The 15,865-nt window shown below is 36.9% G+C and overlaps 1 protein-coding gene across 4 annotated transcripts in view; it reads right to left on the bottom strand.

Annotated features, from left to right (window-relative positions):
* The window catches only part of THSD7A (thrombospondin type 1 domain containing 7A), a 435,849-nt gene that overhangs the window by 194,393 nt on the left and 225,591 nt on the right, over positions 1-15,865 (bottom strand). For all 4 annotated transcript variants that reach the window (XR_012132273.1, XM_037019842.2, XM_073238769.1 and 1 more), the window contains exons 3-4: positions 3,026-3,274; positions 215-396 (exon numbers count right to left, since the gene is read on the bottom strand). Coding sequence is in view for 3 of the 4 variants with exons in the window: in XM_037019842.2 (XP_036875737.2) it covers positions 215-396; positions 3,026-3,274 (431 nt within the window). In the remaining variant the exon portion in view is untranslated. The remainder of the gene's footprint in view (positions 1-214; positions 397-3,025; positions 3,275-15,865) is intronic.

Here is a 15,865-nt window from a genome sequence, read left to right as displayed (position 1 = left end):
CAGACTTGTCTGTAAATCAGAGCTGGCCTAAGGATGGGATTAGATTACACTTTTTTTTTTATATGCCAAATTTGGATGACTATTCACTGCAGTGAATATCAACCATACTGTGAACAGAAATAGGGCTTTCCATGCCCCACATGGCCATGTACTCATCCCTGCAGGATGCTGCTATATCTGCACGCCCGGGTCCTCAACGAGAAAACAAGCTTACCTTCTCTGTCCTTGTGCGTGTTTAAGTGAGAGAGAAGGTTCTCGTTGGCCTGCACGCAGTACACCTCTCGGGTCTGGACGCCGCCCCCGCACAGCGCTGTCTGGTTGCCCCGCCTCTTGTCCTGCTGACTGAGCAGAGGGTCCACGCGGCACTCCGTCCACTCTGTAGTTCTCCAGCCGTACCTGATTAAAGAAAACGCCAGCATTAGCAACTGAATAAAACTTTACCGAATAAAACTCTGCTCTGCTCTCCTACTTTTTTCCTTAAGAAAATTAATCTAAAAAACACGTTCCTCTTTAATCAGTCATGGAGCACTATATCTATGGTGAAGATTCAGTTTCAATCTCTTCTTTTTCCTCAGCAGTGCTCCATTTAAAGGGGGGTTAAATTTAGGATGATCACGTTTTAATTGCAATTACTGGAAATTACTTATAAATATTTTATGAAAAGACAGCATAATGCTGAAAACATAAAATTTTATGTTCAATTAAGCTGAATTCAGGCTTGCCCTTTCCTGATGCACATAAACAAAGGAGGGTTCAATCTGAGAATGGAAAACATTCTAAATGATCATCAACCTAAACATTTGTTTTGCTTTTAATAAAATGCATGAAAATTGCTTCTTCATACTGGCTTAAAATTATAATTGTGTGTTAGGATTAAAAAATATAACAATTCAGAGTTTTCTCCTTATTGTCAACAATAAGCACGCTTTTCTCTGCAGCATTGAGCATCGCTGATGAGTGCTGATGAGTGATGGAAAGGAGCTGACGTTTCTAATCAGAGGAGCACAGGAAAGATGATCTGTGTGATTCTAAATTAAAGCTCCAGTCAAGATTATGATGTGAAAGAATTGTCAGGGGCTTGAGAGCCCAGCACATGCTTTAAGGAGAGAGCCAGGGAACCATTGCCCGATGCCACTGAAGATAGAAAGAGATGGCATCTCTTCACCTCAAGGAAAATGGATATTCTAAAAGCACAAACGAAATGGCTCAAGTAGCACTTTGTGTCACTTTAACCAAGATGCTTCCTTAGTAATCAGATTAACAGCCAACATGGGTACAAATGGATGTACGAATATTCATCTCAATTAGACAAAAAGGTTAAATGGGTCCTCAGATGTCTGATCTAGGTGCTTTGTTTGTCCATAGTAAAGTTTCATGACAGTTAAACTGATCTTCATGCCTGTTTTTCATTTTTATAAGTGGGGATTCATGGCTTAACAGAGGTGCAGGACTGGGGCATCAAAGAACGCTCTTGACGTATGTTTCAGGTCAATTCTAAAAACATGGATAATTGATGACTTGGGTGAGGCGGGAGAAGGGACCAAGGACAGTTAAGACCAAACAAGTCATTTATTAGTGGGGTTGAAATGAAAAATTTATTTTTCTAATAGAACGGAGTCCTGATTTAGGCTGCCCTAAGAAGTCCTGTGAGAGGTATATATTTTTAATATTGTAAATCAGTTACACATTCTTAAAAAAATGCTACCCTCCAAAAAGCGAGAGCAGAGACTCAGAATACATACTTACTTTATTAATGGTGTTTAAATATCTGAGAGGAAAAGGAATAAAACACCTAGCTTAAGACTAAAATAGAAGAAAATCATAGGAGACCAAACACTGGAGATCCTGGCAACTTCTCTGAGCCTGTTGCGTGCAGAGGAATACACACTTCAGTGCGTCCGAGAGAGAAAGAAGTTATGAAGGAAACTCTCCGGAGTGTTCAGTCACTTGTTACAACAGGGGAGAATGGACAGTCTAAAGTGTTGCAGAATTAAAGCTCTCATGTTAATCATCACTTTGTCACTTTTAATATTGTTAGAAGTAGCACTAATGTGAGTATAAATTCTCCTCACTGGATTAGGAAGTTTGAGCTGTATGCATGTTCTTTAAGTGTCTGGAATATTCCAGAGAGGCTCTCAATGAAACCTGGGCATATTTTTGAGAAACTAAGATTCTCTAAGTTGTTTTATAAATATTCTATATTCAGATAAACTGTATGTATTGCCAAGCTAATTCATAGTAATGTCTTAGAAATGATATTCTTAAGGATAAAAATAAGATTATACTACTTAATATTTCAGAGTTAGTTTTATTCCATCTGAATTTAGTGAACATTTACTGTGTGCCAGTGTTCCAGGCCCTGTGATAAACAAAAAAACAAACTAAACAGTTAATCAGTATAACGCTTCTTCTCAAGGAGATTAAAGTCTTATTATTTTGATGTGTTATTTTACTCTATTCAATAGGATTTGTTACACACAGTACTGAATTTAAGAGGACTTGCTCAGTAAGCAATAGGAACCTATGTTTTTAAAGTTTATTCAACATTATAGAATGGGGGTTGACAAACCATGGACCAGGAAGCAAATCCCACCTGTCCCCTGTTTTTGTAAATAAAGTTTTGTTGGAACATATCCACACTCATTTGTTTACATATTGTCTGTAGCTACAATGGCAGAGTTGAGTCATTGTTAGAGACATATGTGGCCTGTAAACCCTCATATATTTACTATCTTCTGCTTTACAGAAGAAGTTTACAATCCTTATTATAGAAAATACATTAACAGAGAATTGCTGTAAAAAATCTAGGTTTTATGGAGACTTGGAAATTCCACTTGTTAAAATTTTACACTTTTATTATGTAAAATCAGAATTTCTTTTTTGGGTACTGTTTGTAAAGAGATATTCCCTTTCTCCACTTAGAAGTTGTAAAGATCAATATTTCTCAACAGTTGAAATCAAACAGTTAAATGAACAGGCAATCTGGGCAGACACACAGCCCAGCTGCAGTCTTCCTTTTACTCACGTGGCACAGGGGGCAACTGCATCTCCTTGAGACACACAGGGTTCTTTTTCTTTAAGTTCTGGACACTCTCTCTCGCTGCCAATAGGAAACTGCCTGATGATCCGTGTCCTTACACGGGTGCCTTTGGGCGACACCATATCATGACACGTTTTTGAGCAGGGGCTCCATTCTGACCACTCAGACACCTGGCACTCTTTGGTGATCACACAGGACTGGAAGGTCATTGGCAGCTTCTCTTGCTGGCAAAAGCTGCAAAAAAGGCATTGATATTCTCATCACAGACCCGCAGGCAGTTATGAACTTTGTGTTCTACACTCCAGAGTGAAATCTGCTTGGACATTTTTATTTCTAATTGGAGGTGCAATTATAATTTCATTGACAATATATCAACATTTTTCATGTGTCAAAGCAGTTAGACTCAAAGCTAACATTTGCATTTTCTACTATTTTTGTAAGAGCTTTTAAACCATTCATGGGAAATACAAAACAAAAGGGACTAAGCAAATTAGCGGAAACTGAGTTTACCATATTGTTCATTTCACTCATTCCAGATTTGTTTTAATTTAGAAAATGAGAAACCAAGAACTGTTAACATATGATAATTTCCCCTCTGTTTAGTAATTTAAATAAACATGCCTTGCTAACTTAACACAATACTGTCTTAAGTAGAAAAAGCAATTTAATATATGCTTACATTATTTTTAATATCATTGAAAACTTTAGCTATCCCTTATAATTGTAATGTATGCTTATTCAAATACACTGAATTTTCCAGTTCACACTTCAATGTACAGTATACATACATCTTAATCAAATACATCATAAGCATTAGAAATATAAACCTATTTAGATCTATATTACTGTAGAGACCACCACTAAAGCTCTAATATTTATTCATCAAAAAAGTATTTATGTTCAAACTCGTATCTCTCTACTCTTTCTTGAATTAGAGAGATGTTGGATTCATACATATGAAGATGAAGACGATGTTATAGATGTCAGAACTAAAGGCATATGCACTTTGAGGAGTTTTCCTGGAACTGAATGACCTCGTGTTGATTCTTAGTTGAACTCTTGTTCATTCATTCCCCATAACCAATAGTGCATGTTTACAAGACACAGGCAGCCTGTCGCCATGATGGAGCCATCTGTTCCAACGGGAGGGCACACTGATAATTCTGTCTTTTCATTCAGGTGCTACATTTAACTATGGTAATTAACCATACAGAGAGGCAGGTCCATTTTAATGTAACAACTCACAGTCAATCTTCTTAATTCTACTGGCATGTATAGGAAAATTGCATTCCTAGGAGACAATTAGAGCTCAAAGCATCAAAATCAATTTGTCTGAGTTGAGAGGTCCGGGAAGAAGAATCATTTCATTGGTGGTAAAAGGGCCCTGTGAGTCAGCTCAGTTTTTCTTACAACAGAGAGGATCAAAATCCCATTTTTATTCAAGTGTCATGTATTGGAAATGATGGATTAGGTACAAAACTAAGCATAGGGCAAAATTTTTCTCTGCAATGAGAAAGCTTTCTCTCTTACACTTTATTCATGAAAATCAGTCAAAATAATGACCAAATGATGACTTCTTTAAGTCCTCTTACAAAGTTCCATACTTAATTTCCTCTTATACACATTTCTTATGCTTTATGAGATTTTCACATACTTATGCATGCATTATCCTTTATGTACTTCTAATTAAGTTCATATTCTATGTATAGGCAGAAGGTTAACAATTCCTTTTAACCTCTTGTAGACAATCTGACCACCAGTTAAATGCCTCTAGTTACAGTTACACTGGTAGCCTGATAAAGTTGGGATGTTAGCTATATTACTCGATCATATTTATGATAAAATGACCCCTTTGGATAAATTCATCTGCACTGGAGAAAACTATATAAACCTGGTAGGCAGCTACAGCATAGTCTTCCCTGAATGTGACAACTCTTGAAACAGGGCTTGTTTTCTGTGGGGATCTTACAGGCTATGACAGTGGGATTGCTTTAAGAGACATCAGCTCCTGTGGGGTGTGAGACCTTTAAGCTAAGGCGGCTGTTGGGCCCACTTGATGTAGAACTTACCTTCTTTCATCTCAGCTGTGCTACATGGATTTATAGAATTCCTATCAGGTAAGGCCTCTCTGATGCTACAGTGATGACAAGTTCTAGTTCCTGTTCTATACCTTTCTAGACAGACTGATGCCAAATGTGAGTGAGTCTTGTGAGTCTTGTGTGTCTTAAAGTCTTTACAGCCTACATTTGAAACTTAACTCATACTACCTCATTTAATACTCCCAAATAATCCTTTTATATGGGTAGCATTATTATTTCCATTTTATAGGGAAGAAACCTCTGAAAGGTTAGGGAACATGTTCAAGATCATGTAAATAGTAAGTAGTGGATGGGAATTGGAATCTGGATTGTCTAAAATCAGAGTATATTTTCTTCACCACTCTATCCTACTTCTTCCCATGGTTTAGACTAGGTCTCAGTTTTTTAGAGCAACTGCTTACCTGGCAAGTTGTGAATCAAGTAGTATCTCTATTTCACATCTCCAGGATTTGTGCCATCCATGCACTTTGCAAATGTACTGCTCGTCTTAAGGACTTAGTAATTATGGAAAAGCCCAAACAAATACATTTTCCTGATAACAATTTTCAACATAGGTCCTACATATATACATGGAAGTTACTAGCATAAGTCCGAGAACAGTGTTAAGTTGTATGGTTATGTAGTTTTAATAGACATGACATATACAGCAAACCTGATATCTGTCACTGCATTTCCTATAATTTTTCAATACCCCAAGCCATTATTTCAAGAAATATGTATTAGTAACTTAATACTGGGATTCAGACAAAGATTATACATTAATTAAACTGGAAGCATATAATTCTACCTGTAGAAACACAAAAGGTTATATGAATTTTAAACAATGTATTAGAAATTTTCATATTGAGGTGAAGGTAATTAGTGGAGATATGAAATAAAATAGCTTTTTGTTTGTGGATGATTCAGGGAAATATAGATTTTTTTCCCTTGTCAGTGTAAGGAGCAGTGGAAATAAGAGTAGCATTGAAGTCTAAGTAAGATCAAGGGCAGTTACGTAGATCCCAAAAAGCACCTGCTGTAGGTGAGAATATCACTGAAAGATTTGGAGCAAAAAGGAGATGGTATTTGTATTTTATGTAGATTCTGATGGTGGGGTGGAGGATGGAATATTAGGGTACACCACTGGAGCTGGGGAGACTACGATGACAATGATTACAACATTGTTTGTAATAAACATATATTGGATGCTTACTATGTGTATTGGACAAGCTGGGTGAGGTATGATCATGAACATGAGGTTAGCCTTCATTGAATATCTACTATGAGCCATGTACTGTGTTGAGTTTCCTAGAATATCTCATGTAGTCCTCAAAATTGCTCCATTAGGTGGAGAGCTGCTTCTTTTTTTCAAACTAACGAAATAGAATCTAGATGTGTCACCCTAGTCTAGAGTATAGCAGAACTGGGATTCTAACTAGATCATTCTGCTTATGATGTTTAAGAAGGTACCAATAAAGGCAATGGCAATGGAAATTAAAAGGTGTTGCAAACTATAAGAAAAGAGGAGTTAGAAACCATAGAGCCTGATGGACAGTTGAGGGGATTAAAAGAGAGAAAGGAGTCGTTAAAAGACTTGGGAATTTCTAGCTTTGGTGATCTAGTAAGCAGCACTGAATTTCTTTGAAGTGGAGAGCATGGAAGGAGAATCAAGTTTGATAGTTGATAAGTGAGTTCAACATTAATGTCTTCATTTGATATAGACATATCCCACAGGCAGAAGTACCCAGTAGGCAGATACAGAATTAAGGATTAGGGTTTAATTGAAAGTTCTGGATGGCCTGTATACTTTTTAGAACCATGAACATATCAAAGTTCAAGAAGGCCACAGGAATAGCTGAGCACTCACATACTGGAGCTTATTTTAAACCTGCAGAATTCACACATGGCTGAAAGTGTACCTTGGTAGGACCATGAGCAATATGATGATTTTAAATTTCATTTCATATTTGTTAGTGAGACTAAATGGGGCCACCAAATCTGTGGTTAGTAAATTGTTCAAGCTACCATTCTCTTCTTTATTCTGGGCATGCAAAAAGTTGACACTATAGAACTCAGGGGACTACACATTTTGGTTCATTATGGTTTTCATGGGAACATGCCCTTCTGGGAGATAAAAGGCCTGGGCTATGCTTCTGCAAGGTGGCCTGACAGAAGATGTGATGGTCACTTTTCACTTACGTGGTATGCTGAGCATAGCCCTGATAGCTCAGAATGAACAGAACAGAAGCTTGGCTTTGAGACAGAAGCATATGTTAATTTGTACACCTTATATCAATAGAGACTAAAATACTGGAAAAAATGAAAAAGTGGAGAGTAAAGATTAGTATTTGTCTTTAAAGAGACTTTAGTAGGATGTCTACTAAAGTATCTATACTTTAGTAGACATAGATACTCCTGACAGTCACTTTCAAACTTGGATTATCTAGTATCTTTAACATTTCTCTATTTCAAGTCAAGGTTAAAACTAATAAACTATAATTTTCATTTTTGATAATTCAAGTTTTGCTATACAAAAACAGAATGCCATTTCGAATCTTTTTTCCTAAACTTATTTCTATGACCCATTTAATAATCCTAACACCTGTGAAACTATCCCTTCTTTCTGAAGGTAGACTAAGTTCTCTCCCCAAATACCAGTATTATTCATTAGCTTCTTCAACAGCTTTCCAAGACCCTGATTTTCTCAAGATAAAATCCAAACTTGCCTGTCTAGTAATCAAAAGTCCCCATAATCCTCCCCTACTTCCAGCACCCTCTCTGGTTGCCACTTAGCCAAAACTGTTTCAGTCCTCCTGCCCAGAAGCCTGCAGTTCTGCCCACTCTCCTCACCGTCTCCCGAGCACAGCAGCCCAGTTCTATCTGACCACCTTCATCTACACTGTTTGCCATTTGGAATCCTGTCTCTCGTCCCCCATCTTTTTTGCCTCCCTGAAGTGACGTCGCTGAGGATCTACATGGAATGGTCAGCGCTCAGGAAAACCTCTAAATGTGGCCTGAACAGCCCCTCCCCCAAAGAGAACCAGGTGACAGTTTTTCTTTCTCATGGGAAGAAGATGAAATTATAGGCTGAAAATATGATGCCATCAACTATTGACAAGAAATATGTGTCCCTTACAAATAGGTAGGCTGAATATTCATGTTGAGGTGTCAAACTGACACCTGTAAAGCCATGTTTGAAGCCTCTGTGCTTAGAATTGACTAATCTTTTTCTCTCTTCTCTCCTTTCTCTTTATAGATTCAGATATGTGAAAAAAAAATTTTTTTCTTTTTATTCTTAATAAGGCAAAAAGGAAAAATAAAAAGTAAGTTATATTTGGATGTTGCCATAGACCCTGTGTTTGTAATCCAGGGAAAGTAATAAAAGTGATCAGAATCGTTTCTCATCACCCTGCTGAAGCCTAACATCTGCAGCCTGGGGCTCTGGAGTGGAAGCTGTTCTGAAGGCTTAGTCTAATCCAGAGTTTGGTCTGTGAAACAACAGCACTGCCTTTGCGGGGACTTGTAAGACATGCAGGATCTTACATTCCCAGGCTACACTGTGGAATCAGAATCGGTATTTTAATAACATTCTAGGTTATCGATATGCACAGTGAAGTTCAAGAACACTGGTCTAGAGCTAACTTTCCTGAACACTCCAAAAATATAAGCCACCCAATATTTACAGTTGGCAAATGAGCCTTCATCAGTACAGCCTTACTTCTTACAGAAAACAGAAACTGAGTAGATCACACAAAATGGGATTTATTGCCAGATATTAGGTGGTTTATACAATAATTGGGTAGGCTGGAGGAGAGGCTTCTAAGTAAAGTTTCCAGGACAACTTTTAGCCCCTCGGAATCATACTGCCATTTCTCTGATTCATAAAGCTGCTTTTGTGGCTACAAGAAGCCACATTCCTGGCACAAACTTCCCTGTGAAATGGGTACTTCTGCCTCTTACTACTGACCTCAGTTCAGAATCCAAGTCTGACTCTAACACATTGTTGGGAGTCTAAATCACATCCAGAAACCTGGCTGCAAGCAACTTTGGAAAGTACATTTAAGTTTTCTGCTTTTGTAGTACAGAAAATCTCATTAAAGCAGCACTAGTCAAAATGGGATCTCTGGATGAGGGCATCTGTTTGTTAATGAGCCAGGCACAGGAATTGAAAGTAAGTACTGAGGCATGTTTACAGCAATTTGAAGTCTGCAACTCCACGTGCATGATGAATGAATGCAACTCAATGTGCAGGGTATAGGTCAGTTTGTTAATGTTGAATGCCATGGTGAGAGGCACAGGGCATGAGCTGTATCTTAGACATACATAGTAGGACCATGTTATTGGACCAATAAGAAATCAAACAAACAAATAAAAAAAAAGGAAACCAGCAACCAAAATGTGATCCTTTGCCTTAGTTAGCTGAAAAAGCACCATACTGGTGGCACTGCGTAATTGATGAGCCAGTCTATCTGTTGTACCCCCAAACCCAGCTCAATTCCTAGCTCTTTAATAAAACCTGTAGACTGTGATGGGCTCATATGACTTTTCAAAACTATAAATCAGTTGGGCACCTAAGAATATACTATCTATAAACAAGACCCATAGCAATATGTCTTTTTAAGTTCCTGTAGAATTGGTCTATAATAAGCACTTATAATATTCTTGATGTTTTCTTTCTATAAGAATGCAAATGAATTCAATAACATTGTTCAAGTTATGGAGGATTTTCTATATGAATGATATTACCCTAAATCTTTTCACAATATTAACAAGCATCCCCAAGTTTTGTAATATGAACAAACACAATTTGGTATTTAAAGTGGATTAAAATATTTACTTTGTATAAAGCAAAACATATTTTTAAGCTTATATACTCTGTTATGACAGCATGGACACATACCTAATTTGATTAGGTAATTTTTTCCAAGAATAAAAGTGATTGTCTAATCCTGGCCAGTAGAATATAAAGGTAATGGGATTAAATCACATATAGAGTGTTATTATATCTCCATGGACTATTTGAGAAAAAAAAGACATGTTTTTTGAGGTAGATGCATTTTTCACATATAAGAAGATAGCCATCAGCCAATTGACAGTCATGTCTATTGTCCCATCTCTTATACATATATATAAGCAGATTTAGTTTTTAAATTATATTCAGAGATTAATACAAGAATATAATGTTCAGATATATTTCTTTCTTTTTTAAATTTTTAAATTAATCTACTGTTTGCTTTTTCAATTAAAAAATGGAATGGGCCAAGAGGATTGCCCAGTTTTACTGAGTCCCCAATTTATAGCAAGATAGGAAATGATGAATACTGTACTCATAGTCAAGAGATCCAAGACATTCCTAAATTTCCACTCTTGAGTTGAATAACTAACTGATCAGGTAGCAATTACTCTGCCCCATAGCTTTTCCATATAGTGAAATTACATTTTTCTAACAGACCTCCGAGGTCTCTTTCCTCAATAAAATTGAAGACTCTTTAGTTTTCATAACCAGCCTAAATTCTTGTGTTTGGTGACTTGTGTTTTGAGATTAAATCTTTAAAAAAAGACTGTCACCTTATACTCAAGCTGCAATCCTTTAAAAAAAACACAAAATTAAATGTGCTGTACTTTACCACTTATTTGTCAATTTGAATGAACAGTTTATAGATTTTTCAAACTAATTTTGTTCTCTAAGGGTGCCCTTTCCTTCACAGAACTCAGCAAGTTAGAAGCAATAATGCTCATGGAAGTAAAATGGATGCACAAACCACTTTCCTTATAAAGGCAGAGGTCTTTCCCCTTGCTTTGATATTTGAAAATCTTTTGTTGAGTTCCTGGGAACCTTGCCAAATGGTGTCACCTGCCAGCTGGAACAATCATATGCTCCCTATTAAAGCAGAGGGCAACACTGCTGGTCAGCAGCCGAATGTGAGAATATTGGTGTGGCACATATTTAGTAATGGGATAAACTGCAGTAGCAACAAGGCCTCCCTGGAAGGGCCAGTACATACATTTTCTATCCTTTCACATAGCGAATATTTGCATCCATGCTGTTCCAGGCAGTACCTGTGAAATTCATGAAACAACCCCAAAGCCATCCCAAATGAAAATTATAAATAGCTTTACGAGGCAGGGTTAAAACTAACTACCAGACTTGTAAAATGGTTTTACATGGCATGATTAATTTTAGCAATTCTTTTCATCAAAGGCAATCTTTAGCATTAAGGAAATTTTTGCCTCTTTTTAAAATTCAAACTAAACAAAAAGAGAAGGAAAACATAAGCACAGGGATATTTTAGATATTATTTTGGGTTCTGCACACAATTTCAATATGGAAGTGGGGGGATGGAGGAATTTCCCAGCACCAACAAGAATTCTTGGACACCATCAGGGTGTCCAATAATTCAACTCAATTCTGACACTATCCAGAGATAGTGTCAGATTCCACAGTCTAAGTATTCAGTCCCACCAGACTGCCCCTCTACTCCCCAAGTCAGATGCCAGCTGCAAGTCCATTGTATCACCTGTGTTTTGGACCTACTGGCTACGGATCAGAGAGAGGTTCCCCAACCCCACCCCTGGATTCAATGAATTTGCTAGAGTGACTCCCAAAACTCAGAAAAACATTTTACTTACCAGATTACCAATTGATTATAAAAGAATATAACTCAGGTACAGCCAATGGAAGAGATGCATAGGGCCAGATGGGGAAAGGGGATGGAGCTACTGTGCCCTCTTTAGTACAATACTCTTCCAGCCCCTCCACATGTTCACCACCCTGCAAGCTCTCTGAATTCAGTCCTTTGGGGGTTTTGGGAGGCTTCATTACTAAGCATGATTGATTAAAGCATTGGCCATTGGCAATTCATTCATCCCAAGTCCCTCTCCCTTCCTCAGAGGTTGCGGGGTGGGACTGAATAATCCAATCCTCTAATCACATGGTTGACTCCACTGGCAAATAGTCCCCATTTTTAGGTGGTTTCTAAAAGTCGCCTTACTAACATAACAGAAGACACCTTATCACTCTAAGCACTTAGAAATTCCAGGGGTTTTCAGAGCTGTGAGTGAGGAACCAGGGATGAAGAGTGGATATATATGAGAAATATGTTTTGTTCATCTGAATGACTAAATATGTATTTTTTTTACAAATCACAAATATAGCATACTCATTATTTAAAAGGAGAATTACCAAGCATCAATTCAAACATTGATTGTCAAAACTTCTATGATAACTGAAAGGGAGAGAGAAATCAAGTCTAATATATCCAAGTTAAGGGATAGAAGTTAAAGGCAAGAAAGCATTGGGGAAATGATAATTATTAGAATTTCTTTTCTATATTGACTAGAATATCAGATTCCATTAACATTCCCCTGACCTTGCCAATTCTCCATTGCTTGGATAATATGGAGGTTCCAGGGATTTCTTTATTGAAATTAGCATAAAATGTAATCATAAAATGTAATTCATAATTAATAAAAATGTGAGAAAAACAATGCAGTTATGTAAAATAATGCCACATTTTCATGTTTTTGAGCATCAATTCTAGGATATCTTCTTGCTCTTCTTTTCTTTTCTCTGAACTTTTACTCTCTTAGATGAACACTTACAACCATGACTTAACTAAAATAACTATGGACATATTTCAATTTATCTAAAAAGGTAACAGAACCCAAACCAGATTCATCTCTTCCCTTCAGAGTGACTTGTGGTACATCTCACCATTCTCCCCAATTCTTCACCGTCAGCCCTCCCCTATGCCAATGAGGCAAAAAGTCATCACAACTCCTTATACAGAGCATCCTTTCAAATCATTCTATGTTCCCCATTTCTACTCTTACAGTCCTGAACCAAGTATCCTTTGTCTTGTGACAGGAGTAGGAGGATAAACTGCCATTTTTCTTTACTCTGCTCTGTATGCACCATCCCACATTATCTTGTCAGAATGATTTTTTGACCAGTTTATATTTATCCAATTTATCCCTGCTCAAGAACTCATAATGGCTGGCTTAGAGTCCATGTCAGCCATCGGAACCCTTCTTCCTGGCAAGGTCTTCCCTACACCACCTCATGGGTGTGAGAATAGGGCTTGCTGAGTACATCCTTCCACTTCTTTACAGATCCTGGCTCTCTCATTCCTTTGACTATCTTAATCTTCTGAAGACCTACTCAAGCCCATGACATTTTTATTGAACAATGAATTTAATAGGGAAAAATAGAAAATACTGAATTTAGATTAGCAATTGGCACACCTAGAATTGAGGAGACTTACTTCAATAGTAATCCCTCTACCAAAGAGGCAGACCTGGTCCCTATGAATAGCAGATCATCAGGATTGACAAATAGGGGTAAACTGGTTTAGATCAGGTAAAACTTAAAAGGGGGCAGAAATTCCACTTCACATAGGGAAGGATTCCTAGATCTTACTGCTGCCCAACATGTAAAGAGCTGCCTAAGAGAGATGAGGTCTGAAAAAACTGAAGCAGGGTCTAGGTGAACATCCTAGTGTGGCCTTAGGTACGGAGGCTAAGAGGACTTTAGTGACATGCAATCCTGGACTCTCCCCCCAAGTTCATCCAGAGAAGCTTATTAAATCTATTTAAAAATGTACTGGGGGCCACTGTTTAGTTTTCTTTTAAATGTTCTGGTGCCATTTTTTTTTCTTTCAAACAGCAGCAGAAAAGAGAATTGACCCACAGAGAGTGAAATGACCTGCATGCTGGTGCTTTCATTGTAAAATGATCTTGAACAAATAATGGTTTCCCTCTGAGTTAGGGACAGAAGCATTTGGCTTTTCTATTTTATAACGTAATTGTGAGAATCATGTAAACTGACATGAAAACTACTTGAAAATGGTTAACTCCCACAAATGTTAGGTATGCCGAAGATGGCAAAGATGAGAAGAACAAACTTAAATCTGTGAATCTAACTTTTAGTATTAACTTTCTTTTCTGGAAGCTGCCTAAACTCTCACATAACCGGAAACTGTTATCTCCTCTGACACAGGAAGGGACACTTGATTATTTACTGTCTCTTGTTCATCTCTAATTTCTGTATGCACGAAACTATTTTCTCCCCTACTGGACTTAATACTTCCTCAAATATTGCAGCCTTATCTCATTTAATCCATTTGTTTATTTTGCTTCAATACAGGCAAGAAATAGTCAGCATACACTCAATTGATAAAATACATGACATACACAGCCAAATGAGTAGAAATCATTGTCAATGAAGTATATGAAGGTAGTAAGGAGAATTTTATATGTAATAAAACTGGAGGAGAGGCTTTAAATTGGATGATATAAAGAGTTCTTGAGAAATAGTGCTTTAAAATATCCTACCCACTACTCAAAAACTCTGTAATAAATTCCTAAAATATGCAGTCTGCAGAAGAGGAAAGCCATTTGCTTAGTTCTTTTCACAGAGAGAAATGGGAAAGCAAAATCACTTAATAGGATAATTCTATTTGCCTTTCCATAATGTATTCTCAAAGGCTTCAAAAGGCTTAGGGAAGAAACCAAGACAGTCTGAAATAGGACTTAAAAATCAACATCTTTACATAAATTGCAACAAACAGGAAAAATGAAAAGTCATTATAACTATATGGGAATTCCTGCTAGAATATTTCTTCAACTTAATGGAAAAGTGCCTTTTCTTGGCTATATTTTTATCTATTTTTTCCCATTATGTTCCATATATGTATGTTGTAATTTCAAAGTTATTTCTCTTTAAACATGAAATATCTTTTGTTGAATTATAGAGTTATATGAAGAGGAGATTAATGGAGATTAACAAAAGAGAGGGTAAAATCCCTTTTTATTTATTTAACTTTATTATATATTGAAGTATACTTGATATACATTATATTGGTTTCAAGTGTACAACATAGTGATTTAACAGTTAATGGCATTATTAAATGCTCACTCCAACTAGTTACTGGAAAGATGTCAACACAAAAAGATGTTACAGAATTACTGACTATATTTTCTATTATTTTCATCCCCATGATCAAATCATATTGTTTGAAATTTTGTGCCTCTTTATCTCCTTTACCTATTCTACCCACCTATCCTACCTGGTAGCCATGAGTTCCTTCTCAGTATCTATGAGTTTATTTCTGTTTTGTTCATCTGTTATGTTCTGTTCTATTTTAGATTCCGCATGAGTGAAATAATATGGTACTTGACTTTCTCTGCCTGGCTTATTTCACTCAGAATAATACCCTCTAGGTCCATCCATGTTGTTGCAAATGGCAAGATTTCATTCTTTTTTCCTCTTTTAATTCTGTTAATATTTGTTTCACATATGCTGGTGCTCCTGTGTTGGGTGCATATATATTTACAATGGTTATAGCCTCTTGTTGGACTGAGCCCTTTATCATTATGTAATGTCCTTCTTTATCTCTTGTTACTTTCTTTTGAAGTCTATTTTGTCTGATACTAGTACTGCAACACCTGTTTTTTCTCCCTATTGTTTGCATGAAATATCTTTTTCCATCCCTTGACTTTTAGTCTGTGCATGTCTTTGGGTTTGAGGTGAGTCTCTTGTAAGCAGCTTATAGATGGGTCTTGTTTTTTTATCCATTCAGTGACACAGGTCTTTTGATTGGTGCATTCAGTCCATTTACATTTAGGGTGATTATCGATAGGTATGTACTTATTGCATTTCAGGCTTCAGATTCGTGGTTACCAAAGGTTCCAGGTTACTTTCCTTACTATCTAAGAGTCTAACTTAACTCATTTAGTATGCTGTTAC

The sequence above is a fragment of the Manis javanica genome, chromosome 6 (assembly GCF_040802235.1).
Source record: "Manis javanica isolate MJ-LG chromosome 6, MJ_LKY, whole genome shotgun sequence".
Classification (NCBI taxonomy): domain Eukaryota; kingdom Metazoa; phylum Chordata; class Mammalia; order Pholidota; family Manidae; genus Manis; species Manis javanica.
Note: the sequence above shows the minus strand (reverse complement) of the source record. Positions and strands in the feature narration are given on the sequence as shown.